At 45.1% G+C, this 24,830-nt stretch overlaps 1 protein-coding gene across 1 annotated transcript; it reads right to left on the bottom strand.

Annotated features, from left to right (window-relative positions):
- Positions 1–1,460: 1,460 nt before the first annotated feature.
- Positions 1,461–24,621, bottom strand: LOC310755894 (keratin, type II cytoskeletal cochleal-like). Its single transcript, XM_083599308.1, has 9 exons — positions 23,638–24,621; positions 21,994–22,202; positions 13,887–13,947; positions 10,915–11,010; positions 8,681–8,845; positions 7,761–7,886; positions 4,784–5,004; positions 3,841–3,875; positions 1,461–2,581 (listed from the first exon to the last, which is right to left on the bottom strand). Exons 1-9 carry the CDS (start codon positions 24,043–24,045, stop codon positions 2,394–2,396), a joined length of 1,509 nt encoding a protein of 502 aa, XP_083455434.1. The 5' UTR covers positions 24,046–24,621; the 3' UTR covers positions 1,461–2,393.
- Positions 24,622–24,830: the final 209 nt, after the last annotated feature.

The raw sequence follows: 24,830 nt of genomic DNA, 5'->3' as shown, positions 1-24,830 counted from the left end.
GCTCCAACTGTGTTGCTTGGCTGCCCGCCCCCCCCCCCACTCTGGCCTCCTCTCACCAACCTCGGCCCCTGGGAGCCCCTCCCTGCTGGGACTGGTGGGAGCCTCGGGCCCTGCCGCCGCCATCTGCCTCGCAGCCGCCGAACAGAGCGTCCCTGCCTGGGGCCTCCCCTCTGCCCGCTGCCGCTACCGCTCCTGCTGGGCCGTATTGCGGCTGTGCCACCGAAGGACCCGAATGAGTTGGGCAGCCTGGCGCGGCCTATGAATTGCTGAGGAGCCTTGAGAGGAGAACGAGGGCAACCATAGAGAAAGCAGTTCAGAGAGAGGAGGAGGAGGCAGAGGCGCGGGCAGGTGTCCCTAGGGCTAACCATAGAGGGGGAAAGCAGAGGAAGAACCGCAAGCGCTTTCCCCATAGATTTGTAGTGGTAGACTAGCATAGATGGTCTGATCTGCGGGTTTACTTTGGGCACTATTCCCCCCCCCCTCTTCCTCCCACCCCACCTGATGGAACTGAGAGCTGCAGATGGAGCACGAGAGAAAAGATACAGAACTGCAGCAGCATCTTCGTAGCTTGGACTTCGTTTTGCGCGAAAAGCGGTTGCTGCTTGTAGTTATTTAATTGCAGTGTTTCATCAGCTGGTGTCTTGAGCAGCAACCTCTGGAAACGAAGGGCTAAAAACCGGCGCTGCTCTCCAAAATTATCTGGTCCCTTTTAACTTCGTATTTCAGCTGGTTGCCGAAAATCCCTTATTTTGGCTGCTGATCCCTTATTTTCGAGGCTGCTGGTCCCTTATTTTCAAATCTGTAAGTTGACAGCTATGGGTATGCCACAGATGTTTGGGACTTGCATGAGCCCTAAGCAGCTTGCCCAGGGGTCAGGGATGCTGGGAGTCTGAATTTTCCCTGACATTTTTGTAATTTCCACCCGGACACTGCCAGAGACAGCAGTATTCTGGATATGTTTGGGAAATTCTGGAAGTAATGCAACCCTATGCTGTGTGAATCATCTTGTAATGAATTTCAGAAATAGACCTTTCTGTTGTTTTCTCAGTGAAGTCATTGCTCCAGCTCTCCAATCCTAGATTTCTGAATAAGTTACCGTATTTTTCCATCTATAAGACGCCCCCTATTTTGGGAGACTCAAATTTAAGTTGACGGGGGGAGATGGCCCAGAGTATAAGACGCCCCCCTAATTTTTGACATTATTTTTTAGGGAGAAAACCTAGTCTTATACGCAGGAAAATATGGTAATTTATTGCTCACTTACCCCCCTTCCCACTACAAGCACTCACTAAAGTTATAGCTCAACTGTGACATATAAAGAGTTAAAATGGTGTCTTGAAATCCATGATTTTTTAAAAAAGCAGAATGTGAGAACATGTGGCCCCATCTGAGATCTGGATACTCTTAAGTGGTTGTGACTACAATGTGGAGTAGAAGGAAAAAGCCATCACGAAACAGAATATAATTCAGAGAAGAATTTTATTTTTTGTGACTTCCACATTTTCTCCCCCAAGAAAATTGGGAGGGGGTGGTAATCGATTTCTGCATCCAAAACAGAGGACATGGAAATTGCCTGTATAGTTTGGAATTTCATTTTCCAATTATACTTCGCTCTCAGTTAAACCAACAGTGAAACTCCCCTTGATCTCAATGGGAGCAGCACCACAATTTAAGCCAGGGATGGGGAACCTGTGGAGCCACCCCATAATAGCAGTGCACTATAAGTATACTTGTTTCAAAAGTGCCGGAATGGGGAACTCTTTAGAATTCATTGGCTATACTTGCTGGGGCTGATGGGAGCTGTAGTCCACAACACCTAGAGGACTGGAGAACCATTTTGGTTCAACAGGCCAGATCTTTATCTCCCACCATCCTACAGGCCAACTTTGACAGGTGGGTGTTCCCTGTCAAAGTTAGTCCGTGGAACTTTGGGGTAAGCTATAGCAACAGAGCAGGATTGAACTCCCTGGACATCAGCTGATGAGCAGGCAATCCAGTCCTGATTTATGCAGGTTCAGATGCCCATGAGACCCTTTCCAGCATGAGCAGCTGAGCCAGCCATGTTGCTACCTGGGCCAAACCTGACATCACATACGATGTCTGATGTAGGGCAGGTGGACATGGTTTTGGGGAAAGGGTCTCATGGGCCAATTCTGGCTGGGGGTTCCCCATTCCTGAATTAGGCTGTTGATGTGGGAGGTGGGATAATGCACTTGCAGAATATGGCACCATCATTTCATTCATTACTGCTGGATTTAGTAGTCAGTTTGGTTCTTGGGAGATAATGATCTCATCTTCCCTGTCTCTTCTTTACTTTATCTACCTCTGTTCTGGGGGAAGGGGTGGGAGGAATGGAGATGTGTTCAGGCAGTGATGACCTTGGTTTTCTGAGCTTAGTTTCTGACACTTCGTCTGGATGTGCTTGTTGTCACACTGTACGATGATTTCATGGCACCTGAGCCACCTCCAGAGGAGAAGCTGAGGCCGCCGCTGCCCATTCCACTTCCCAAGCCGATTCCTCCTCCGAAACCATAGCCACCTCCGCTGCCATAGGAGCCACCAGAACTGGAGTTGAGCACAGCTGTAGGACACCAGGGAAACCGCGTATTAAGCTTTGATACAGTAACAGTGTGGCCTCTTTTTGGGGAAATGAATTTCCAACAACAAGGGACTGTTTCCAATAACATGGAATGGGTTTATTAACTAGGGCTCAGCAGAAACTGCCCATTACCTTTTCTATGAGCTTTTGGGCACTCTTTGCAAAAACATTTCAATTGTCCCACCTTCCTCCCACATCCAGCTAATATTCCTTTTTCTAAGAGATGACATCATCTTGTCAAATCTGACTGGCTACATAGCGCTGCAGTTGTTATCCAGCTCACTGAGTGATCCCTGAGGGACTAGGGTTACCCATGTGACCAATCCAGGAAGCAGCCACCAAGCGAAAAACATTTCTGATTGTGGTTATATGCTATTCATTTCAATAGCAATCTAGGCCCCAACTGGCACTCCTAAAGGTAAAGGTACCCCTGACAGTAAGGTCCAGTTGTGGACAACTCTGGGGTTGTGGCACTCATTTCACTTTAGTGTCCGAGGGAGCTGGTGTTTGTCCACGGACAGCTTCCGTGTCATGTGGCCAGCATGACTAAGCCGCTTCTGGCGAACCAGAGCAGCACATGGAAATGCCGTTTACCTTCCTGCCGGAGTGGTACCTATTTATCTACTTGTACTTTGACGTGCTTTCGAACTGCTAGGTTGGCAGGAGCAGGGACCGAGCAACGGAAGCTCACCCCGTTGCAGGGATTCAAACCGCCGACCTTCTGTTTGGCAAGCCCTAGGATCTGTGGTTTAGACCACAATGCCACCAGCGTCCAACTGACAGTCCTACCAGGTAGCAAAGAAGGGTATCTCCCCTACAACTGCAGAACCTCTAATGATGAAGGAGGAATATATTTTAAATAGTTTTATACACAGAATTTGGTGGTTCTGACCAGATCAAGCTTTGCTCACATTGAGTCAATTCTTATATTGAGCAACCGCTTATATCCAAACAGCTTGTGCATTTTTGGTTTGGTTTGGCCAACTTAATTATACACAAAATAATTTGCATTAAAATTATATGGTTATATGTATAAAAGAGTCAGACCTGATGCTGCATTATATTTGTGTATATTCATATTAATACACACATATAGCATATGTATTAAGATTCTACCTCTTCTCTATCTGCTAAGCAGTGCTTACAGTAGGCTGTGCTTGCCAAATAGTCCGGATGTATTATGAACAATTGTGGTAGAACGGGAAAGGAAGGGAGAGAAGAGGTGGGAAAAACAAACTTACTCATGCTCATAGAACCAGCTCCATCACCAGCCAGCCTATTGAGAAAAGAAATCAAGAGCTCCAGTTAGTTCTTAGCTTTTAATGCCTGAAGGATTATAGATCTTGGCAACAGAAAGGGAACACAAAATAAATGGTTGACTATATAAAATATTCAAAAGAGACAGCTGTGTGCCTGTAAATAGCGACCGATAATTAATGGACACGTTCCAGTCCTGGGGGGAACCATTTGGAACCGCCCTGCTGGACCAGGCTACAAGTCCACTTAGCCCTCCAATCTTCTCTTTCCAGTGCCAACCAGCTTGGTCAAATGGCCTGCAAGTGGAAAGGCAAAATTGAAGTAATAACAAGCCTTGCACAAGCCTTAGTGGCATGTGAACTGTGGAAGCACAGGGGGTAAAGAACAGTCTTGTCCCAAATCAAGAGATCTCAGCCAGGCAACTTTATGACTTTTCGTGGATCAATTGATCAGTCACATTTGTGTGAATTTGCAAATGGGTAAAACCAGCAGTTTGAACGCAAGAAGCAAAATTTGCTTTTGGATGATGTGTGCATGCACTAGAGCAGACAGCAGATTAGAAAGGCTACGCAAGACATTAAAACAGAGTGATGCCCCTCCTAAGATCTTACAGGGCACACCACCTGCACTGCTTTAAAAGTACATGTCTTTAAAAGCAATTATCTATTTTAAAATTTTGCTGCTTGGGAACACCTCTTTAGCTTATTGCTTTTAAAATAAACAGTGGGTTTTATCCCATAACAGTAATACCCAGAGGAGACACATTAACATGAATGATCGTGACTAACTGAGATCCATTCATTTGACTGGGTCTGCTGAGCAGGACCTAGCTGGATGCAGCCCAGTTGAGGCTAACCAATTGATGGATCAAACATTGCAGCCCTAGTGAAGAGGTTAGATGATTTGAGCATGGCATCTGGCACTCACCGGCTCTCCTCTCCTTCCAGCAGCTTCCTGTAGGTGGCAATCTCAATATCCAGGGCCAGCTTGACATTCATCAGCTCCTGGTACTCCCTCAGCTGGCGGGCCATCTCTTGTTTGGCTTTGTTGAGAGCAGCCTCCAGCTCTGCTAGCTTGGCCTTGGCATCTTTGATAGCCATCTCCCCACGTTCCTCTGCCTCAGCAATGGCAGCCTCAAGTTTAGCACGCTGGAGGAAAAAACCAAGGCATAAGAAGTCCTGCCTCTCCATCTCTCTGCCCCAAAGGAAAAAGAGCAGCCCAAATGGCAGAGGGTATGAATTGCATGCAGAAGGTTCCAGGTTCAACCCCCAGTGACATCTCCAGTCAAAATGGTCAATAATCAGGTAACCAGAAGGACCCTCTGCCTGAGAGCATGGAAAACCACTGCCAGTAGGGTGGGCTCACAAGCCTCTCCATAGAGCGAGGAGAAAAGAGGGCATCAATTGGCATAACCTTTGCATGTGCTAATTGGTATGCATAGCTCACCATTGTAGGGACGACTGTGGCTGGGTTACCAGTGTGTGCCCGCTCAGCCTGCTGTCCTGGCACTAACTGTGGGTGGGCAACTTCGTGTCCCCTCCCTGTTCAGGGCTCTTTCTCTTCCAACTTGACTTGGGTTGTACAGTTCTCCAAACACAAGACTGCCTTCTGCAACTTGGGACATACTAACCCACCAGACAGAATGGAAAGCACTGGCCTAGATGGGCCTGTCGTATGACAATGCAAAGTGGCCTCCTATTGCTACATGCCACCTGTTCCAGTCTCCACAGCAGTGAGCAGCTAACAGGACCAGTGGTCAGGGATTATGGGAACTGTAGTCCCCAAACATCTGGATGGCCAAGTTTGCCTGTGCCTGCCCTAAGCTACTGAAGGTAATGGGGCCTTTTGTCCAGCTGTCCTTTGTCAACAACAAATTGTCGCTGTTTTTTTGTGTTGAATATATGCTACATGGTAATTTATGGACCTAATAGGTATCTAAAGCCATTTGCACATAACAAAATATGTACATCATAGGAGCCTCCACAACACAAAACACTGTCGCTGTATGTAGGTTTTATTTTATTTGTTTTTTATCTTATATTTTGGAAATGTACATCCAGGTTTTTTCCCTTTAATTTTTTTTTGGGGGGGGGCAAGAGAGTGGGGCCCTAAGCTACAGCTTGTTTAGCTTATATGTAAATCTGGCACTGCCAATCCATTGATCTTGGCTTTATCTGTGATAAATAGGTCCCACCTATTGTTGCCTGCTAAAATTTCCCTTTGTTGTGCTAATAATAATATAATAATAATTTATTATTTATACCCCGCCCATCTGGCTGGGCTTCCCCAGCCACTCTGGGCGGCTTCCAAAAAATATTAAAATACTAAAATACATCAAACATTAAAAGCTTCCCTAAACAGGGCTGCCTTCAGATGTCTTCTAAAAGTCTGGTAGCTGTTCTTCTCTTTGACATCTGGTGGGAGGGCATTCCACAGGGAGGGTGCCACTACCAAGAAGGCCCTCTGCCTGGTTCCCTGTAACTTGGCTTCTAGCAGTGAGGGAACTGCCAGAAGGCCCTCGGTGCTGGACCTCAGTGTCTGGGTAGAACGATGGGGGTGGAGACGCTTCTTCAGATATACTGGACCAAGGCTGTTTGGCTCATTACCGTAATGGCTCATTACCCCAGGCTAACACCTCATACAGTCCTGACTTAATTGACTTTTGATACTTGGATACTTGGTTCATAACAATATATATTGCAACAGGGGAGTGCATGTCCATGCTGCAACAACTGCTTACAGTCAGATTGCTGCTTGTAGGAGGCAAAGATGACTGAGACTAAGATGACTAGCCAACTGCATTGCTGCCAATGACTCATTTATTTCTTGCACTCCCATTGCTCTGTTATCAGTACTAGACTCTCCTGTAATGCAATGTAAAGCGTGCAATGCAAATATAAAGGAGAGGAAGGGCGTACTGCTGAGCATCTGGGCTTCCATTCATTATTCAGAGGTGGTGAATTGGGTCTCACTGTTTGCTTCGGTGTGGATGTTTGCTGGAGCCACCCTGCCCTAAAGCCAAACAAACACTATGGGGAGTGATTCACAATGGCTTATCTCCCCAGCTTTTGAGCAAGCAAGCTTTCTGGTTAATTCATCATGAAATATCCAGTCCTTGAGGGTACTCAGCAGCACAATTACTGTACTTTTAAAAAAAATACAAAAAACCAACATGTCATTCACTCAGCGAACTGCCAATGATTGACAGAAGACAGAAGGAAAGAGTAGTAAACTTCCTGGCCAGAACTGTCATGGAACCAACATTCATAGGAGACCTGCAGGATCAGGCCAAAAGGCTACCTTATATAGTGGCCAATGCAATGCCTGTTAATGAGAAACCCACAACTTTAAACTGAAATTACAGTTCTTGAGCACGGGTAGGCAAACAAAGGCCCGGGGGCTGGATCTGGCCCAATCGCCTTCTAAATCTGGCCCGTGGACAGTCCAGGAATCAGCATGTTTTTACATGAGTGGAATGTGTACTTTTATTTAAAATGCATCTCTGGGTTACTTGTGGGGCATAGGAATTCATTCTTCTTCTTTTTTCAAAATACAGTCCTGCCCCGCACAAGGTCTGAGGGACGGTGGACTGGCCCCCTGCTGAAAACATTTGCTGACCCCTGTTCTTGAGGGGGGCATCAGTTTCTTCCAGGGGTGGAGGAAAGGGAACTCTCTCTCTCTCTCTCTCTCTCTCTCTCTCTCTCTCACACACACACACACACACACACACACACACACACACACACACACCAAGTTGGCAATTATAGAAGCACAAAGTCACAAGAGGTGTGGGGAGTGGGGCCTGTTTGGCCTATGCAGGGACATCCCCATAATTCATTTAAGTCAGTGTGTGTGTGTGTTGTATCACGGAAAACCCCACAAAGAGTTCTTTCCAGCTACTCACATGATTTTTCATATTCTCAATCTCAGCCTGCAGTCTCAGCATAGTGCGGTTAATCTCAGCAATCTCGTTCTTCGTGTTCCGCAGGTCATCGCCATGCTTCCCAGCACTGGCTTGCAGGGCTTCATACTGAGATTAACAGAGAGGAGAGATGCTGCTGAAGGTGCAGGTGGGATTTGTTGCAGCAAAACAGTCTCCCTTCCTCACCACAGGCTCTTCTTTCTGGTGACAGGGCCAGTGCCAAAGACACATGGTACCTATAGGGCGGCATTTAACTAAATAATGTGCTAGTGCAAGAGGATATCTCCTGGCACCATTGCCAAGTCTAGGGGGTGGGCACAGGGAGAGGAGAGGAAGAGAGCATTCTGTTGCACAAGGATAAATTTGCACTGATGGAAATTTTTTGCTTATTACTGCAGTGAATTCAACCCATTGTATGCACTCAGGAAGAGTTAATGTGTTTGTGGAAAGAGGAAAATGAGTACAGAGAGAGATTACAAAAAGGACGTTACCCTTCCATTGTTACAAAGATCAGCTCATCTGTCTCTTTGATTATTTGTGTGAAGTATCCTGAGTGCGTTAGCCAACAGGCATCACACAATAACACAATGCAGAGGAGGATGAGGAACAATTGGTTAAGGTGGAAATTATGACATCACAATGGGCAGATCAGAGAGCTTGCAACTATACACTTCCATTACAGAAGTCCTGGAGGCTTTAAAAGGTAGGTGTGATCATTGGGGGGTGGAGTCTCCTTTGCGGATAAGGCAGCTCCTCAACAAGATCAAATCAGGGAATGCAGCAAATGTGAAATGTCATTGACTTCTCATTAGTCAAGACTGTAATTGGTAACCAACTCATTATGGGAGGATATTATTCATATCCCCAAACAGTTGTTTCCTTCCTTTGCCACTATGGCTCACCTTGCTTTGATACCAACTTTCTGCCTCAATCCTGCTCTTATTGGCAATCTCCTCATATTGAGCTTTGACTTCAGCAATGATGCTATCCAAGTCCAGGTTTCGGTTGTTGTCCATCTGAAGCACCACGGAAGTATCGGAGATCTGGTTCTGCAGCTCACGCAGTTCCTGGAAAATGAAAGAGATGTGCATTCATGGTCTGTTATCCTTCTTAACATCCTGCCTTTCCTTCAGATCAGGAACCATTAGTAACAAAATTAAAGTCTGGCGGGTAGAGGGAGAGACACCCCCCCCCCGGCAATTTCAGCAGGCATGCAGTGGGAGGGGAGAAGCCCTGTTGTGCAAGCAGAAGACCTTACACAAAGCTTCTGCTGACAGGACTTGTTAAGGGAATCCCATCCTCTATCATTTTCATCTCCCTTGGCTTATTTTCAATTTGCATTTAAAGTCTTAAGGGCATTTCTTCTTAGTGGCCGTATTGCAAGGGAGGAAGGGCACTCTGCTACTACATTTTCCTTGCCCCTGCAAATCACTGAATAGTTCCCCACTTTTGCCGGAATTAATGGCCATGTGAAAGTGTGTGCCAATTTAACCCAGGTTCCATTGACACAGAATGATATCAGGAGCAGATTTGGAGCCCAACATTTTTCAGGGTAATCCTGATTCCACCTGGGGGAGAATCTGGAACCAACTCTTAAAGCACAGGTGGGTCCTCCAAATGTTGCTAGACTACAACTCCCATCATCCCTGACCATTAACCATGCTGACTGAGGTTGATGGGAGATGAAGTCCAACAACACCATGAACACCCTCTCGTTCAAATTATAACTCAAAATGTGCCAATTTCAGCACACCAACTTTAACTTCCCTTTTGGGGTGCCTGTGGTGATAACTGACTGATTCATCTGTTCAGTTCACCACAAGGTTAACATAGCTGCTTGCACGCAGCATTTTAAAGTTGTTGCAAAATGGTGGACATAATATCCAGATAAACCATTATTGCATCTTTATTGGTTATGTGGCTTAGCATGCACAGAGAATAATGGGGACAAATGTCCCACTGAAGCCCAGACACCAGTTTCAATTATCAACTGGTACAGGCTCAGAGGTATTATCTCCCCCTGTTCCTGCAATGTGGCCTATACTGAGTTCATCCTGCCACAAGAATATCAATATTAAGTCATTAAACCAACAAGATCTGCAAACTTCTCTTGACTTTCATCTGCTGCAGATGAGAAACATGTGAGGAAACCAACCGGATATGCTAAGCAAGGGCTAATTGTCTTCTTCGCTACAATACATTACTTAACAATACTTTTTTGTTGTGAACACAACAAAAAGTAAATACAGATGACTAGAATGATATGCCTTCAATGTTTGTTGCTTTCATCACAGAGAACAAATAACCATCATTTGCATTCAGTGGCTTATATAGCAACATATATTGCACCTGGATTTTCCAGTCTAAATTTCTTTAGACTTGATCATTCTCATTTTGAACAAAGTGCTGCTGTTCACAAAAGCCTTTTAATCCTAACCCTTCATGTGTCTTTGCATGCAGCCCCATTGGGGCTCCTATCCATTGGGGCTCCTATCCAAATGGCAGGATCAACCATGATCCTGCGAAACATGGCCCCTAACCACAAGTCTAAAAGAGTTTTCTGCTGTTTGAAGAACAAGCAAAACTTCTGCTGAAAATTTCTACCCACCCACCTGGGGCATTTAGGTTTTAGCTTCTTGGTTCAAAAAGGAAACAATGTCTGCTTGTTACATTTTCATTTGGCCTTTAAGAGCATTGATCGTCTTCATCATCAAAGTCTTCAAACATTCTTTCATGCCTTGATGGGTATATTTAGTGCCTTGAAAGGACGCATGCAAACATAACCATGTTCTTGTCTTTTTCCTAACCAATGTTAGAATATTTAAGTCAGGGCTGAGCAAAAATATTCCCTCCCATTTTAAGAGCTCAATTTGAGAAGGCTTCATCTGCAGAAGCTTCCAGCATTCAATCCATGGCATCTCCAGGTAGGGCTAGGAAAGGCTACAGTGTGAAACTCTGGAGAACTGCAGAGACCTTCACCATCCTAGTGCCCTCCAGCTATTTTGATTTACAACTCCTGTCACCCCTGACCATTGGCCATGCTAGCTGGGAGGCTGATGTGAGTTGGAATCCAACAACATCTGGAGGGCACCAGATTGGAAAAGGATATCCTAAATGGTGGAAAGAGCATACTTACATTTTCATAGAGTGCCCTCAGGAAGTTTATCTCATCAGTCATTCCATCCACCCTGGCCTCCAACTCCACCTTGTTCATGTAGGATGCGTCAACATCCTAAAAACACAATCAGAAAACCAAGTTTGATAACATAAAGGCACATATTTACATGTATGGTGGGAGTGTCACTGATTGGCAGTTTGAGAGAGATGGTGTTCCTAGCACTTAATCTAATAACAAAGCAAGAATTGATACCAACCCCTTTGTTAGCATTACTGGGGATATGGGATGGGGCCAAATGCAGATGGTTTGAATAAAGAATAGATTCTCTAATTATTGTCAGGATGGTTATTGCAAGAAAATATTTAGAGGGATCAAATAAGGATTTATGGTACAGTCAAATCTGGTCCATAGCTATTGCTGAAAAATAGGAAATAGGAAATTTTCAGTTTTAAGTGAGACTGTCGTAATACATCAAGGAAAATATCCTGATATTTATAAATAAAATAATTATGGTTTTTCACAGGGACTGTGAACAAAATTACCCACATTTGTATTGTGTGTGTTTTTAATTTTAATTCTGCTTGTCTTTCATTATTCTTGTGTATTATTGAAGTATATGGTCTTCCTTAAATACATAAAGAAAACCAAGTACAGTGAATGAGATTTCACTGGAGTGAGGACTACGATGAAGAGAAAACTATTGTCAACTTGTGCAACTGATGGAGAATTCCACCTCCATGTACCAAGAGTTAATCACCCTCGGAATGAAAACCATTGTGCCCTGCTCTTAATATGAACTGTCCTAGTCCATCATCATCATCAACATTATCATCCTTTTATTTGTATGCCGCCTTTCCATAGTTGAAACTATGCTTAGGGCGGCTTACAACATGACAAGATCTACATAATTACAAACATAACAGAAGTCATGAACAATAAAACACGTCAAAAAATCCACAACCTAATGGAAACAATTTCCACACAAATCATAAAATCTAAAACTAAAGATACCAACAATAATATCAATAACAGCAATAGCTCTCTAACCCCCCGTAAACAATACTCCAGCCCCGGAATCTGCTCAACAGCCACAGCTTTTGTAGCTGGAGTCAGTCAGCACTCCACTCTCCCAGGCCAGATGGGAAAAGGCCAATAAGGCAGGGTGCAGGTCTTCCAGGGCTCACAGCCAAGATGGTCTCATTTAAAACAACAAAGATAAAAATTAAAAACAGTTTAAAAGAGGAGCTCTCGGTGCTAAGCCGCAGCCGCAGTCCTTGTGAAGCCTGTCAAGCCCCGCCCCAAGACAGGTGGAAAGAGGCAAGGGCGGGGCCCTTCAGGCCCTCAGCAGGCAGTCCAGGGGTTGCCAACCTTTTTTGGGTCTGTAGGTGCATTTCCAACCTGGATAAATTCTCCTAGGCACCACACCACACATCAACCAAGCACACAACAGTTACCATATTTTTCGCCCTATAAGACACACTTTCCCCCCTCCAAAAATGAAGGGGAAATATGTGTGCGTCCTATGGGGTGAATGCAGGCTTTCGCTGAAGCCTGGAGAGTGAGAGGGGTCTGTGCGCACCGACCCCTCTCGCTCTCCAGGCTTCAGGAAGCTATCCACAAACCTTGGGAGCCTTGGACAGCAGCCTGCAGCCCGAAACCTGGGGAGCACAGTGGAGCGCACCCCGGGCTTCGGGCAGCTCTCCGCAAGCCTTGGGAGCCCGGCACGACTTCCCGCTGGGCTCCCAAGGCTTGTGGACAGCAGCCTGCAGCCCGAAGCCTGGGGCGCCCTGAGCAGCATGCCCCGGGCTTTGGGCAGATATCCGCAAGCCTGGGGAGACCGGCGGGAGTTCCCGCCAGGCTCCCCAGGCTTGTGGATAGCAGCCTGTTCTGGGGGCTGGGGTTGGGGGAAGCTCGGGCTTCCCCCGCCCCAGCCCCGTGCTTGGGGGGGGGATAATTTTTTTCTTTATTCCCCCCCAAAAAAAACCTAGGTGCACCCTATGGGCCGGTGTGCCCTATGGGGCGTAAAATACGGTAATTTCAAGACTAACTTCAGTGGGAGGAGGAGACACTGTGGGCTCCAGGGAAGGCTCTGGGGGCACATTTGTGCCCACCGTCACCACGTTGGCTGCCTTTACCCTAGTTTGTTTCCAACATTGCCAACGGCCAGTTTGACTTTGGGTAAGTCACCTTCCCTCTTTGTGTGTCTTTTATTATTCTCCTTGTCTATCTTGTCTGTTTGATTTGTAAACAAAGGGAAGAGAAAGGCCATGTCTACACAATGGAAAATGTACTTTGGGTGTCCAGCCCAAATAATAAGGAAGTGAGTGCAATATTCAGTGTGATTCAGTGCATCAGAGGTGCCCAACAATTCTTTCTTTACTGAAAATGATCTTCAAAGGTGTTAGAGCATCCTTCCCCCAGTAGAAGTCGAAGTCTGCAGCACACTGATCACTCTGAGAAACGATTCTCTGGCCTTCCCATCTCCCCCACCTTCCATGAACGTAAGCCTGATCTTTGTTAAGGTTGTTTTTTCAGAATCTTTGCTGCATTCAGTTCTAGCTCCTACAAAGAGCAAGTGGAGCAGTGATACAAAAACTCTACTACTTAATATTGCAGGTGGGGAGAACATCACTGAATGCTTCTCATGGGGCAAGAGGAAGACCCTATGTATGGGAAGCTAGCATATCAGGGAGAAGGCAAGTCTAATTTTCTATGTGCATTGTGGGTTTTTCCAATATGGACCAACACTTAGCTATGTGACCCCTCAGCTCCACTTTGTAGTGCACTGTCTCAAAACAGTTTTGCCACCTCCTTCACTTTAGCAGATCTCAATTCATAGAGAGCTGCATAAATACTACTGGAAAAGCTTGCAGCATTAGCATCTTGAGTGTGACCATCAAGGCACACAACCAGCCAGCCATAGGTTTTGAGTCAGAACACATATGATTACCAGTGACGCTGTGAGTAAAAAAACAGTTATGGTTTCTCACCTTCTTGAGCACAACAAAGTCATTTTCTGCTGTTGTGCGCTTGTTGATTTCATCTTCGTATCTGTTAGAAAAAGGGAATTAAAATACATCATTTAAATGTACGTGTAGGTTAGTAGAATCATAGAACTCTAGAGTTGGAAGGGACCCTGGGGGGTCATCTAGTCCAGCCCTTGCAATGCAGGAATATGCAGCTCTTGCATACATGGATCGAACCTGCAACCTTGTCGTTATCAGCACCACAGTCTAACCAACTGAACTAACAAGGTAAAAATCATGGCACACAAACTCCAGATTGCAGTTCTGTTCTCAAGCAAATCATGACCATTAACCGTATTTCATCCCCCTTCCCTTTCAGTGACAACCAACTTTCTCTCTTTCCCTCTCCTCCCTTTGCAGAAAAACAACTGTACTTTGTAAAATATTCCTTCATACCAGATTCATCAATCCTGAAAGCTACTAATTAAGTTGGGCTGCAGAGTTTAAAGGGTGCAATCCTGTGGCTCCTGGGAGAGCATTCTTTTCCACCTTTTCAAACTTGGAGATGGAGCCCTGGATGTTTGATCCAGCCTCCCTGCCACCAGGGAAAGTGGCAACAACCTGGCCCAAATAAACGTAAGATTTCTGACACTGGTATGGCCAGAATGGATGTGTGCTAGGTGTGGTTCAGGGATGTGTTGGTGTGTTCCCACTAAGTTGGTTGTTCCCACTAAGTTGGTCCAAAGCTCTCTTGGGAATTTCCCTCCTGGTATCCCCAATGAAACAAAAAAGAAAAGAAAACCCCTGAGAAATGGATAGAGAATTGCAGGAGCACCTCCAGCCTGCTTGTGAGAGTCCAGCAAGGCTGAGGGTGAAACCACCTTTGAATTTCTCTGCCCACCAGTCTTGGCACTTTGTCAAATCAAATAAATTCTAGGCACCAATTACCTGCAATATGCAACATCAATATAGCATTCTGGTTTAGCCTTTGTTACTTGGCTGTCAAAATCATTCAGTGGAGCCCCTATTTTCTCTGGTTCTACAATTTGAGCCAACTTGACAAATACGAACACAACAAACATCTGTACTTTTCATTTTCAGGAGCAAAACTGATCTGTTCATAATTGCAAAGGTGTGCCCTAAATCTAGGAAGCCAGTTATTTTGGATTTGGAAGCGGGGGGGAGATTGAGGGAGAGAAAGATGTTGCTCTAAGAAATACTTTTGCATAGCTAGACCAATTTCACAGCGTGGGGGGAAATGCAAAAGATGGAAGAGCAAGATGGATGGAAAAAGTGTGATGATGAACAATAAAAAAAAAAACCTTTGTGAAAATTAGATACCCTAAGTTTCCTGACATGGGCAAAAGAACATGAAAATAGTGCTGTGGTTTGCAGTGGCCACAATTTATTCTGCTCTTAGCCAAGAAGAAACACTATTCAGACTCCACACTGACAAACACAAGATTGAGCAGGTACAAAATGGATGATAACTAATCAGGCAACCATCCTCCTGAGAAGCATCTAAGGATTAGAGTTGACCTTCAACTATGTAAGAGTCAAGAATGTGGCACTGTTTCAAAGAGAGAGGAAGAAACAGTCGTCCCCTCCCTCCTCTCCACTCTTGAAGACGGATAACTGGTTTGGCAATGGCCCTTGAGCATAAATACCAGAGGACTGGAATGGATTTCAGTTTCCATAATTGGTCAATACTGTTGCAAAACCCCAAAGGCAAAAGATAGAACAATAATATTCTCTGCCCCTTCAGTGCAGCCAGAGCTGCATTTGTGGGGCTGTTCCTATTTGCATTTCAGATGCCCACCAGTGTCTTTTCATGAGGTTATTGGCAAGAGAGAGAGAGAGAGAGTTCAAAGGCCTTTGTGCAAAGATAGTGCAGTTAAGGGCAGGCCTTCCTCTGTGTCGTTTACAGCATTCATGTAAACGGACTTTGCTTTTATTCCACAGCCATCATGACTTCAAAGTACTTCATATCCCCCTCTCTATTGTCTTGTTGGTGCTTGTTGAACAGTTTCCTCTTTCAACAAGCCTTCCCAGTGGAGATTGCTATCCTATCTGGCCTCTTGCAAATAACCGATTTTATATATGCAATATTTTAACTTTTTATATGTATGTTTTTAGTGTCTTGTAAGTCACTTTGAGATGCACTACAGGAAGCAATTCATAAATTGCTACTACTACTACTACTACTACTACTTTTGTTTTTGGGAAATTATTTCCACAATATATATAATATCAAATCTAACCTAGAACCCTTGGCTATTGAGCCAGCATAGATCGCATAGATTCCCACCACCCTTTTGATTTTAAAATACCTTGCCCTTCCCTGAAGGAGCTTGTGTGGCACATATTAGTCTCAAGAACAACTCTTCAACATTGCTTAGAATGTAAAAGGAGCTTCAGGCTGAAGACCCTTCTCGTCCAGCACCCTGATCTCACAGTGGCCAACTAGATGTCTATGAGAAGTCCACAAGAGGCACATGGTCACAACACCTCTCTCCCCACTGGTGCTCCTCAGCAACTGATATTCGGAGGCAAAGGGGTCTCTGGTGGTGGAGGAAGAACACAGGCAGCATGGCTAGTAGTCTTCTCCTCCATGAATTGGTCTGACCCCACTTTAAAGCTATCCAAGATTGTGGCTATCACGGGAAGAACACCCTCTTGGGCCACAGGCTGACAGATGCTGCATGCACACAAGTGATCTGGTGAACAGGATTTCTTTGAAATACGAAGCAGCACTTTCACAACTAAATGTTCTTCCATGTGGTCACTGATCAGCTGAGCACAGGTCCTGCTCAGGTATCAAAATTTGGCAACCTTTATATGCATTCTGTGAATAAGACATGAATGGAGTTCAGAGATCAAGGGTGGGATTGGGGGGGCAGAAGGTAGACTAGGGGCTTACTGGTAGATCTCTGAGTGATTTCCAGCAGATCACTAAGAGTTTCTACTACCAACTGCTAAAACAGTAGCAACTCCCTCACTCTCATACCTACGTTCTTCTGAATTAGGCTGCTGAAATGAAAAAAGGTTAAGGGGAAAACCAGGAGTGGATTTGTGAGTCATCAGACTGTACACCCAGTTCTGGCCCTGAAAACATATTTCTGGATGGATCATGTGCTTAGGGGCACCCTGTTCTTTAATTCTATGTTTGCTCCTTATCCCTCTAGCAAATAACAGAGTGGATCTCACTCACTATCTTGCGCTCTGCCCACCCCTGAAAGTAAAGAAAGGCTACCCTGAGCAACTTCAGTATAAGGCGTGATAAAATTGTACTAAACTAAATGGATTGAATCTTGGCTTGACTCTCAGTGGAAGCAGCAGCCCCTGAGTTCTCCTCAGGGCACATCCCACCGGTGAATAGGATAAGGTGATTTTTGTCTATTCCTCCTTCCCCACACCATGTGGACTAAGGTGCTGAACGCTGCAGGGGAGACGAAGAGCAAAAGGTACTTCCCTTTGAAAAACCTAGGTCTCCCACATCTACAGATGGACAAATCTGTCAATTTTGGTTTCTCCACATTTCCAAAGAAAATCGTCACAAAAATTCACCAGCATTTCCATGAGAATTTCTCCAAAGAGGCACCTTTCTGCAGAGCAGTTTTCCCAAATGCAAGACATTTCTGCATGTTATTTTCACAAATGCATTCATTTTTATGCACACTTGTATGTGCATTTTTGAACATGTAACTTGGCAGGGGAACAGCATTGCCTGATTCGGAGAAGTGTGAGTTTTGTCTTTCGGTTTGCATTGTATTTCGTAAACAACACATATGGGAAGTTCACCTTAAACTGATTCAAATTACTCCCCTGTCTTTTTAGATATTACCCATGTCTGTTTCCCCAAGAATATTGTTGGCAGCCTGAGCGCAGCTAAAGTTGTCTTCACACAACTTTATCCCTGTTTGAAATCATCCCTGTTTGAAATCACAAGGCAAGAAATATGAGACTGTTTCAAATTCACTTATCTCAGGAAAAAAACAAACTACTCCACAAATCTATATCACTTTTATATGATGTTCATTGTCATGGGTCTCTCTTCCTTCCCCCAAAACATTGTGGGAGCTGTAGTTTTGCTGAGAATTCTCTACATTGCATATCTTCAAGTACACCCTTCTCACAGAACTATGTATCCCAGGGCTGACTGTTGAAAAAGAATGACTTTTATACCAGTTTAAATATGCATTATAGATATGCCCTTGGTTCAGGAAAACGCCCTTTGATTATAAAGCATTGGCAGCTGTTTCAAAGGGGTAATTCAGATGATTAATAATATAGCAACCCTAACCAAGCCCTGCCCAGGGTCACTGTCTCTCTGCACCCCCCCCCCAGTTATCCTAGCTATGCATAATACGGCTGCACCTGGAGAAGGATTACTAGTTATTGACTTTTCTCCTCTATGGGTCACACCCTGGGGGTTTATCAGTACTGTTTGCTTTCCGTTCCGGTCTGAGCCAGTTTGCCAACTCATATATATTTTAAAGCACTATAGGTGGGGCGGGGGTTAGGGTGAGGAATTGGTTCCCATTGAGACTTCCTCTAGGAGCATGAAGGACCTCTTGTACAAGATCAAACTGCCAACCTTTGCTCCGCTCGTCTCCATGGAACTCTTTTTAATAACACCAGGTGTGTTCCTTTGTGAACTGCAAAGTTTGTCGACAGATACAACGTTTAAACTCCCCCCGCCCCCCAGCCTTGCAGCAATTCTTTGCCAAGGGAGAGGGAAAGCCAGGGAGGGGGGGGAGAGCTACCTTTCACTCACTCGAATTTTCCTCTTTGAATTAATTGCACAAAGCAGCTAATCTCAATTGTTAGAGGACACGAAATGCACACACATTGCTTTTTAAGTGCGTGGCCGTGCAAGAACACAGCATATGGGTACACAGTGAAAGCGTAACAGCTGAAACTTGATTTACTAAAGCTTTAAAACACTGGATATGTGATAGAGCAGGAGCTTGGTTTAAGTTCTGTAGATTCATGGTGCGGCATAGTAGTTAAGAGGGCTGGGGAGTGGTCTGGGGAAAGCTGAGCGAAAATCCTCACTCAACCTTGAAGCTGGCTGGGCAAGCTGGGACCAGTTTCTCTCTCTTGGCTTAGCCCACCTTGAGGGGACAAATAATGGGGGCGGCTACAGATGGAATAAAACAACCAAGCTGGAAGGGCAGGGGTAAAAAGCTATCTAACCCAACTCTGTGTTGTGACTGTGTGGGGAAAACTTTTGATCCACAACCTCACAGATGACACCTGACCCTCCTAATCCAAACCAGAGAGAGGGAGAGGGAGGGAGGGAGGGAGAGAGAGAGAGAGAGAGAGAGAGAGAGAGAGAGAGAGAGAGAGAGACTGTGACAACAGCCCCAGAAGAGTCGTGCAACTAATCCAAAGGCACATAATGCAAAAGGAAGTAAAACACCCTCACAACCACAACCACACACACAACAATCTGCAGACCACAACGGAATCCAGAAGCCAAATCTTGTTAAAACTGCTGCTAGGGTAGACGTGAGCAAGCTTTTAACCTTAAGGTCACTGCACCTCTCTAATAAGTTATGTATACCAGGAAATTATTAGAAGATGGAGGTGTTTAAGCCCATAAACCCGCTGGAAATTCCTTCTCCTGCCATATGCCAAAAAAGCTAGCAGGATCAGAGAAGAAGACTTTAACCTAGTCCAGCAGGACTGCTTTTCATGCGCAGAGAGCTACAGGTGTGGGTAAGGGTAGCATATGGGTGAGGGCAGGATTCAGACATGTGATTTCCCCTCTGCAGCCTGAAATGTTGAAGTCCATAGTGGGCTGTGCCACACCCAGGTACTATTTCGGCATGAGGAAATCAGCCCTAAGGCTTGATATTTAAAAGGCAAATCAGGAGAGCTTAATGATGCTCATATGACATGCATGCAGGCCCATTGGGATTAAACCATATATTCTTTCTAAATTTTTGACACATACCCACACCATTTCCACTGCTGTTTAATGTTCTTGCACTTTAACAAAAGAGTAAGCCTGAATCTGAAGTCTCTCCTCTAATATGTTATTGCTTCTTATGTGGCTCTAGAGTCCTCTCATGTCTCCTTATAAGAAATACCTCTCAATTTGATATCACAAATCTGTTTTTATCAGTACAGTCCTGCTGCCCATCCCAGATCGACTCCAGAAGATTTCCACGACTAGTTTCTAGCAAGGTAACAGCCTGCTTTTTAACCAACCAATACCTGCTATACCACCGTCGGAGAGCCGGTGACCTTCCAGATGTGGTTGGACTCCCAACTCAGCAACATCAGCCCCAGGAAGTATAGCCATTGGCCAATGATAAGGTTTGATGGGAATTGTAGTCCAGCAATACTTGAATGATTGCAGATTTCCTAGCCTTGCGTTTTCCTTGGGCTTTTTGTGGTAATTGCCAATGTATTACATTACTGCATTCTAATACTTTTCTTTTTAAAAAAATAAATAAATAAATTGCTTTTGTAAACTAAACTGCTTTGATACATTTTGATGGTAGAGTGGTATATAAGTATTTTTATAGTAAAATAAATAAATAAAATTCAACTAGGGTGGGGACAAGTTTGTTCAATCATTCTTCCTTGAACTAATGTAGATAAAAACTGTGGATGCAGCCACCATGGATTTCCATGAACACAGAAACACTGGGGTGCAAACCTTTCGAAACTCCAAATGTTGATGAACCATAACTCTGGCCAACAAGATCTATGGTCAGGGATGATGTAGTTCAGAAACCCTGAAGTCCTGCAAGTACCCAACACTGGCTGAAGCAAAGTCATTCTGCTGCTATCCTGTTCCATACCTTTAAGTATATGACATTTATTTAACACCCTTATCTTAAGCAAAATATGTGTCCACATGAATGCACTCTGAGGTCCTGCCCCAAGGATGGGGAGCAGGAGCAGGTACAATAAGGGACCGTGCAGTGTGTGGCTTCCAATGAGAAGAGTCTAACAAGGTTACAATCAAACCATTGCATCAATATTCAGTTTGGGACACTCAGTGCCAGGCAGGCAGGCTTCTGGCATCCATGCAAGAAGGAAAGGGATCACAACGAGACACTAAAAGGCTACCAGATCTTGGATGCTTTCAATCAAGGGTGATGAACCTGTGGCCCTCCAGATGTTGCAGGACTCCAGCTTCCATCAGCCCCAGCCAGCATGGCCAATAGACAGGGATTATGGGAGCTGTAGTCCAGGAACAACTGATAGCCCAAAGGTTCCCCACCCCTGCACTTACCTGGGCCCTTGAAAACACTCCAGGATTATGAATGCCTGATGTTGCCTGTGATAGGTTTATTGAATACCCAGTGCAGTTTCTTAAAAAGTTTATGCATCTTTTGCATGCTTCGGAAGATGCAGCAAACCCTCATACTGAGGTTGCAATTCTCCACTCATTTACCTGGGAGGAAGTCCCACTGAACTCAATAGTTTGTAGTTTTGAGCAGACACTTGCATGCTCACACTGTGAACAGCATGAGAATCATCTCAGGGTATCTCTGCATACACCTGCTTAGAAGTAACCCCTAGCAAGCTCAGTGGGGCTTGCAGCAGTCAGGGGGGAAAGAGGACATGGCTTCTACACCTTTGCAGGTTGCATTAGGTCACATCCACACCACAGATATAATGCACATTTAATGCATGTGGCTTCCTCCAAGGAATCCTGGGAACTGTGGTTTGTTAAGAGTGATGGGAACTGTAGCTCTGTGGGATAAATTACAGTCCCCAAGATTCTCTGGGGAAAGCCATGTGCTTTAAATGTATGTTGTGTATGTGCCCTTAGAATAGGGGTATTCAACAGGTGTAGCTTGCCTTGCCAGCTAAATCTGCCGAAATTCTTTCTTTGGTATTAACTATTAAAAGTGCAGGAATCCTGACCTCTCTTTTTGCACCTGACAAGCCTAGTGGGACTTACTTTGGAATATACGTGCAGAGGCTCACAGTGCACAATTACGGTTGCTTGGGAGTTGTTCCCACTGAAATCAATGGGATTTGCTCTCAAAAGAAATGTGCATAGGATCGAAGCTTTAAGCTCTCCCATTTAGAGCAAGGTGATGCTTTGTGAATGGGCACCTGAACCTGCTCATCTCTGCAAAAACCGTTATGAATACATTACTTGTTCTTGAAATCCTCAACAAGATCCTGCATGTTCTTCAGCTCTCCCTCCAGGCGTCCCTTGTCGTTCACCAGGGTATCCAGCTGCCTCCGCAGGTTGCTGATGTAGGCTTCAAAGAAGGCAGGGATGTTGCTCCGTGTGGTCTTCTGCTCCTGCAGGAGGTTCCACTTGGTCTCCAGCATCTTGTTTTGCTGCTCAAGGAATCGGACCTGAAAAAAGCCCCCGAGGCAAATTCCATAAAGCCTGTCATTCTGCCAGCAGGACTCGAAATACCACAAAACAGTAGAAGATTATGGCCCTTCATGGCTCTCAGCTCTTAGATGTGGGGGTAGATGGGGCTGGGGGAAGGAGTCCTCCAAGGAATGTAGATAGATGAGGGCGTGGGAGGAAGGATTATTTGTGGGAGAGGAACAGCTAAAACTGCAACACTCTGGGTAAAACTATGCTGAAAATGGAGATTTTTCATATCAAGTATTTGCATTTATCAGGTGAGTGAGATCCAGAGCACAGTGTAAATAGTAGAATCTTGGATTCAGGTACATGTCTTGCAGAACTTTTGACTTCCGATATTTATTTAGATTTCTTTTGATCTACATCAAGATTGATTAACTATACCTTTTACTGCATTTCCCCCTCAAAACAACCCAGTTAAGGCTGTGACTGATCACTGATTCTACCCCCTGCCCCAGGACCATCGTGCCTAAGCTCACAGTCTGCTGACTGCATCACACTTGCGATGGGGGAGGGATATGAATACACAAAGTTACTGGGGCTCATTGTGTGTGCGTGTGGACATAATACTTCACAGGGAGTCAGTGTGGGCTGACTATTAAACTCAACACATTTCCTTTTGGGTAAGTAATGCAAACTCTATTGCAATGTGCCATGAAGGTTACAGGTAATGAATGCTTGTGATATACCACAGGGTAACAAATAAGATACTCCCAGGTATCTGAGAGAACTTAAAAAGAAAAAAAAATGGTCCAGGAGCTAGAAGCAGATGTAATAAAACATTTATTAAAAATAAATAAATGGATGATAGGCTATATCTCCATGGGGTTGCAGTCTGCCCTCTTTTACCTTATAAAGTGTGGTGCACTTTAACAGAGGTTTATTGATCAATCATTAAAAGAGGTGAAGCTTCAGATTCATTGACATTTTTTAAAAAAATAATTATTTAACCTATCAAATCCTTTAACCACCTTAATTTCAGACGTCAGGTTCAGAGAACTGAAGCTGTAGCAAGCAAAAGATCATTGTATGTATGTTTTACTTTGGATCCCCTTCTCACTCCACTTTCCCCAGTGTGGGGTGTGCTGGTCACCGTCTTCACATGAGAGAGTAAAAGCCATCATGTTGAAGCTGTGACTCCAACACACCCTGCTATTAACCAGGCAGTGAATAAGGAATATCACCAAGAAAGCAATGGCAGGTCATGTTGGTCATCGAGTTACAAATCAAAAGCAGAGAACAAAGACCAGATGCTGCTTCAAATAAAACATCTAGCAGAGCCACACTTGAGCTTACAACAAAAGACCACACTTCTAAGCAGAGCACAGCCATGACCGCATGAGGCCTATAGAGAAGCTCCTATGGATTGCTGGGACACTAGAGAAGGATCAGAATAAGCTACGTATAGCTCACCTTATCGATGAAGGATGCAAACTTGTTGTTGAGGGTCTTGATCTGTTCCTTCTCCTCCTTGCGCACCTTCTGGATGGTGGGGTCGATTTCCAGGTTGAGGGGCGACAAGAGGTTCTGGTTGATGGTGACCTCTTGAATGCCTGCGGGCGAGAACCCTCCACCATACATCCCTCCATGTCTGCTGGAACCGAGGGCACCGTAGGATGACTGGACGCTGTAGGAGCTGGCGGGAGCAATCCTCCTGACGCCAGAACCCAAGTTGTAGAGGCTGGAGCTGCCAAAGCCCCCCGGCTTGCTAAAACTGCCGCCGCCTCCGATTCCACGAGATGAAGAGACGGAGCTGACTCTGACCTGGGTGAACCCACCGGACCCGGCCGCTGAGCGGGAGCTGTAACCAAATTTCGACATGGCCTATTCAAGCAGGGCTTTCCTTATTTTGGAGAGAGAGAGGGGGTGGGAAGAAACAGCAAGTGAGGCTCGGAGGAGTTAAAGAGAGAAGCGTCCCTCTGAACCTGCAGGCTGGCACTTCCTCTCCTTTTATCCGTTAGAAAGAGCTTGGGGGCAGAGCAGGGATCGTTTTACTGCCTGGACTGGGTGTGTCTGGCGGCCGTCCCACTCCTTGCCTTCAACCTGCTGAGCGTACACAGGAGAAACACAGCCACAGAAACCCTATCGGCTCCACTCCCTGCACCTTGCACTCGCCCCACCTTTGCTCAGAGGCGGCTTTCGCCCTTTGTTGCTGCACAGAGAGAGCAGCTTGCACTTTGAATACTTCCATAGCCTTAGGACATTCTCCCTTCCCTCCTCGACTTGTCCATGTTCGTGTGGGAGTCAGGGAAGGGTGCCGCAGTTATCGCACATTTTTTCCAACCTCTTGCTGCGAGCAAAAAAATTAAAAGGCAGACAAAGCCAGGGTGGGTGAGGGAGACTAGAAAATCAGGTGAACAAAATGTGATGGGAGAGTTGTATTTCAAATGTTGCTTCACATTTGACATTTCACTTCTGCGCTATTTTTCTGAGGCTTTATTATTATTATTTTTAAAAAGAGGATTCACTTATCTTGTAGAGTTCATATCAAGGTTACCATTCCAAGCACAATTACCAGGAAGTAAGAGGCAATGTCCACACCGAAGCAGAAGGAAGCTGGCTGAAGGGTGTGGGAGGGCGTGGGGAATTCTGGAATGTCCCTCTTT

This window comes from Podarcis filfolensis (assembly GCF_964270895.1).
Source record: "Podarcis filfolensis genome assembly, chromosome: 2".
NCBI classification, from domain to species: Eukaryota; Metazoa; Chordata; class Lepidosauria; order Squamata; family Lacertidae; genus Podarcis; species Podarcis filfolensis.
This window is presented reverse-complemented; position numbering and strand designations above follow the sequence as displayed.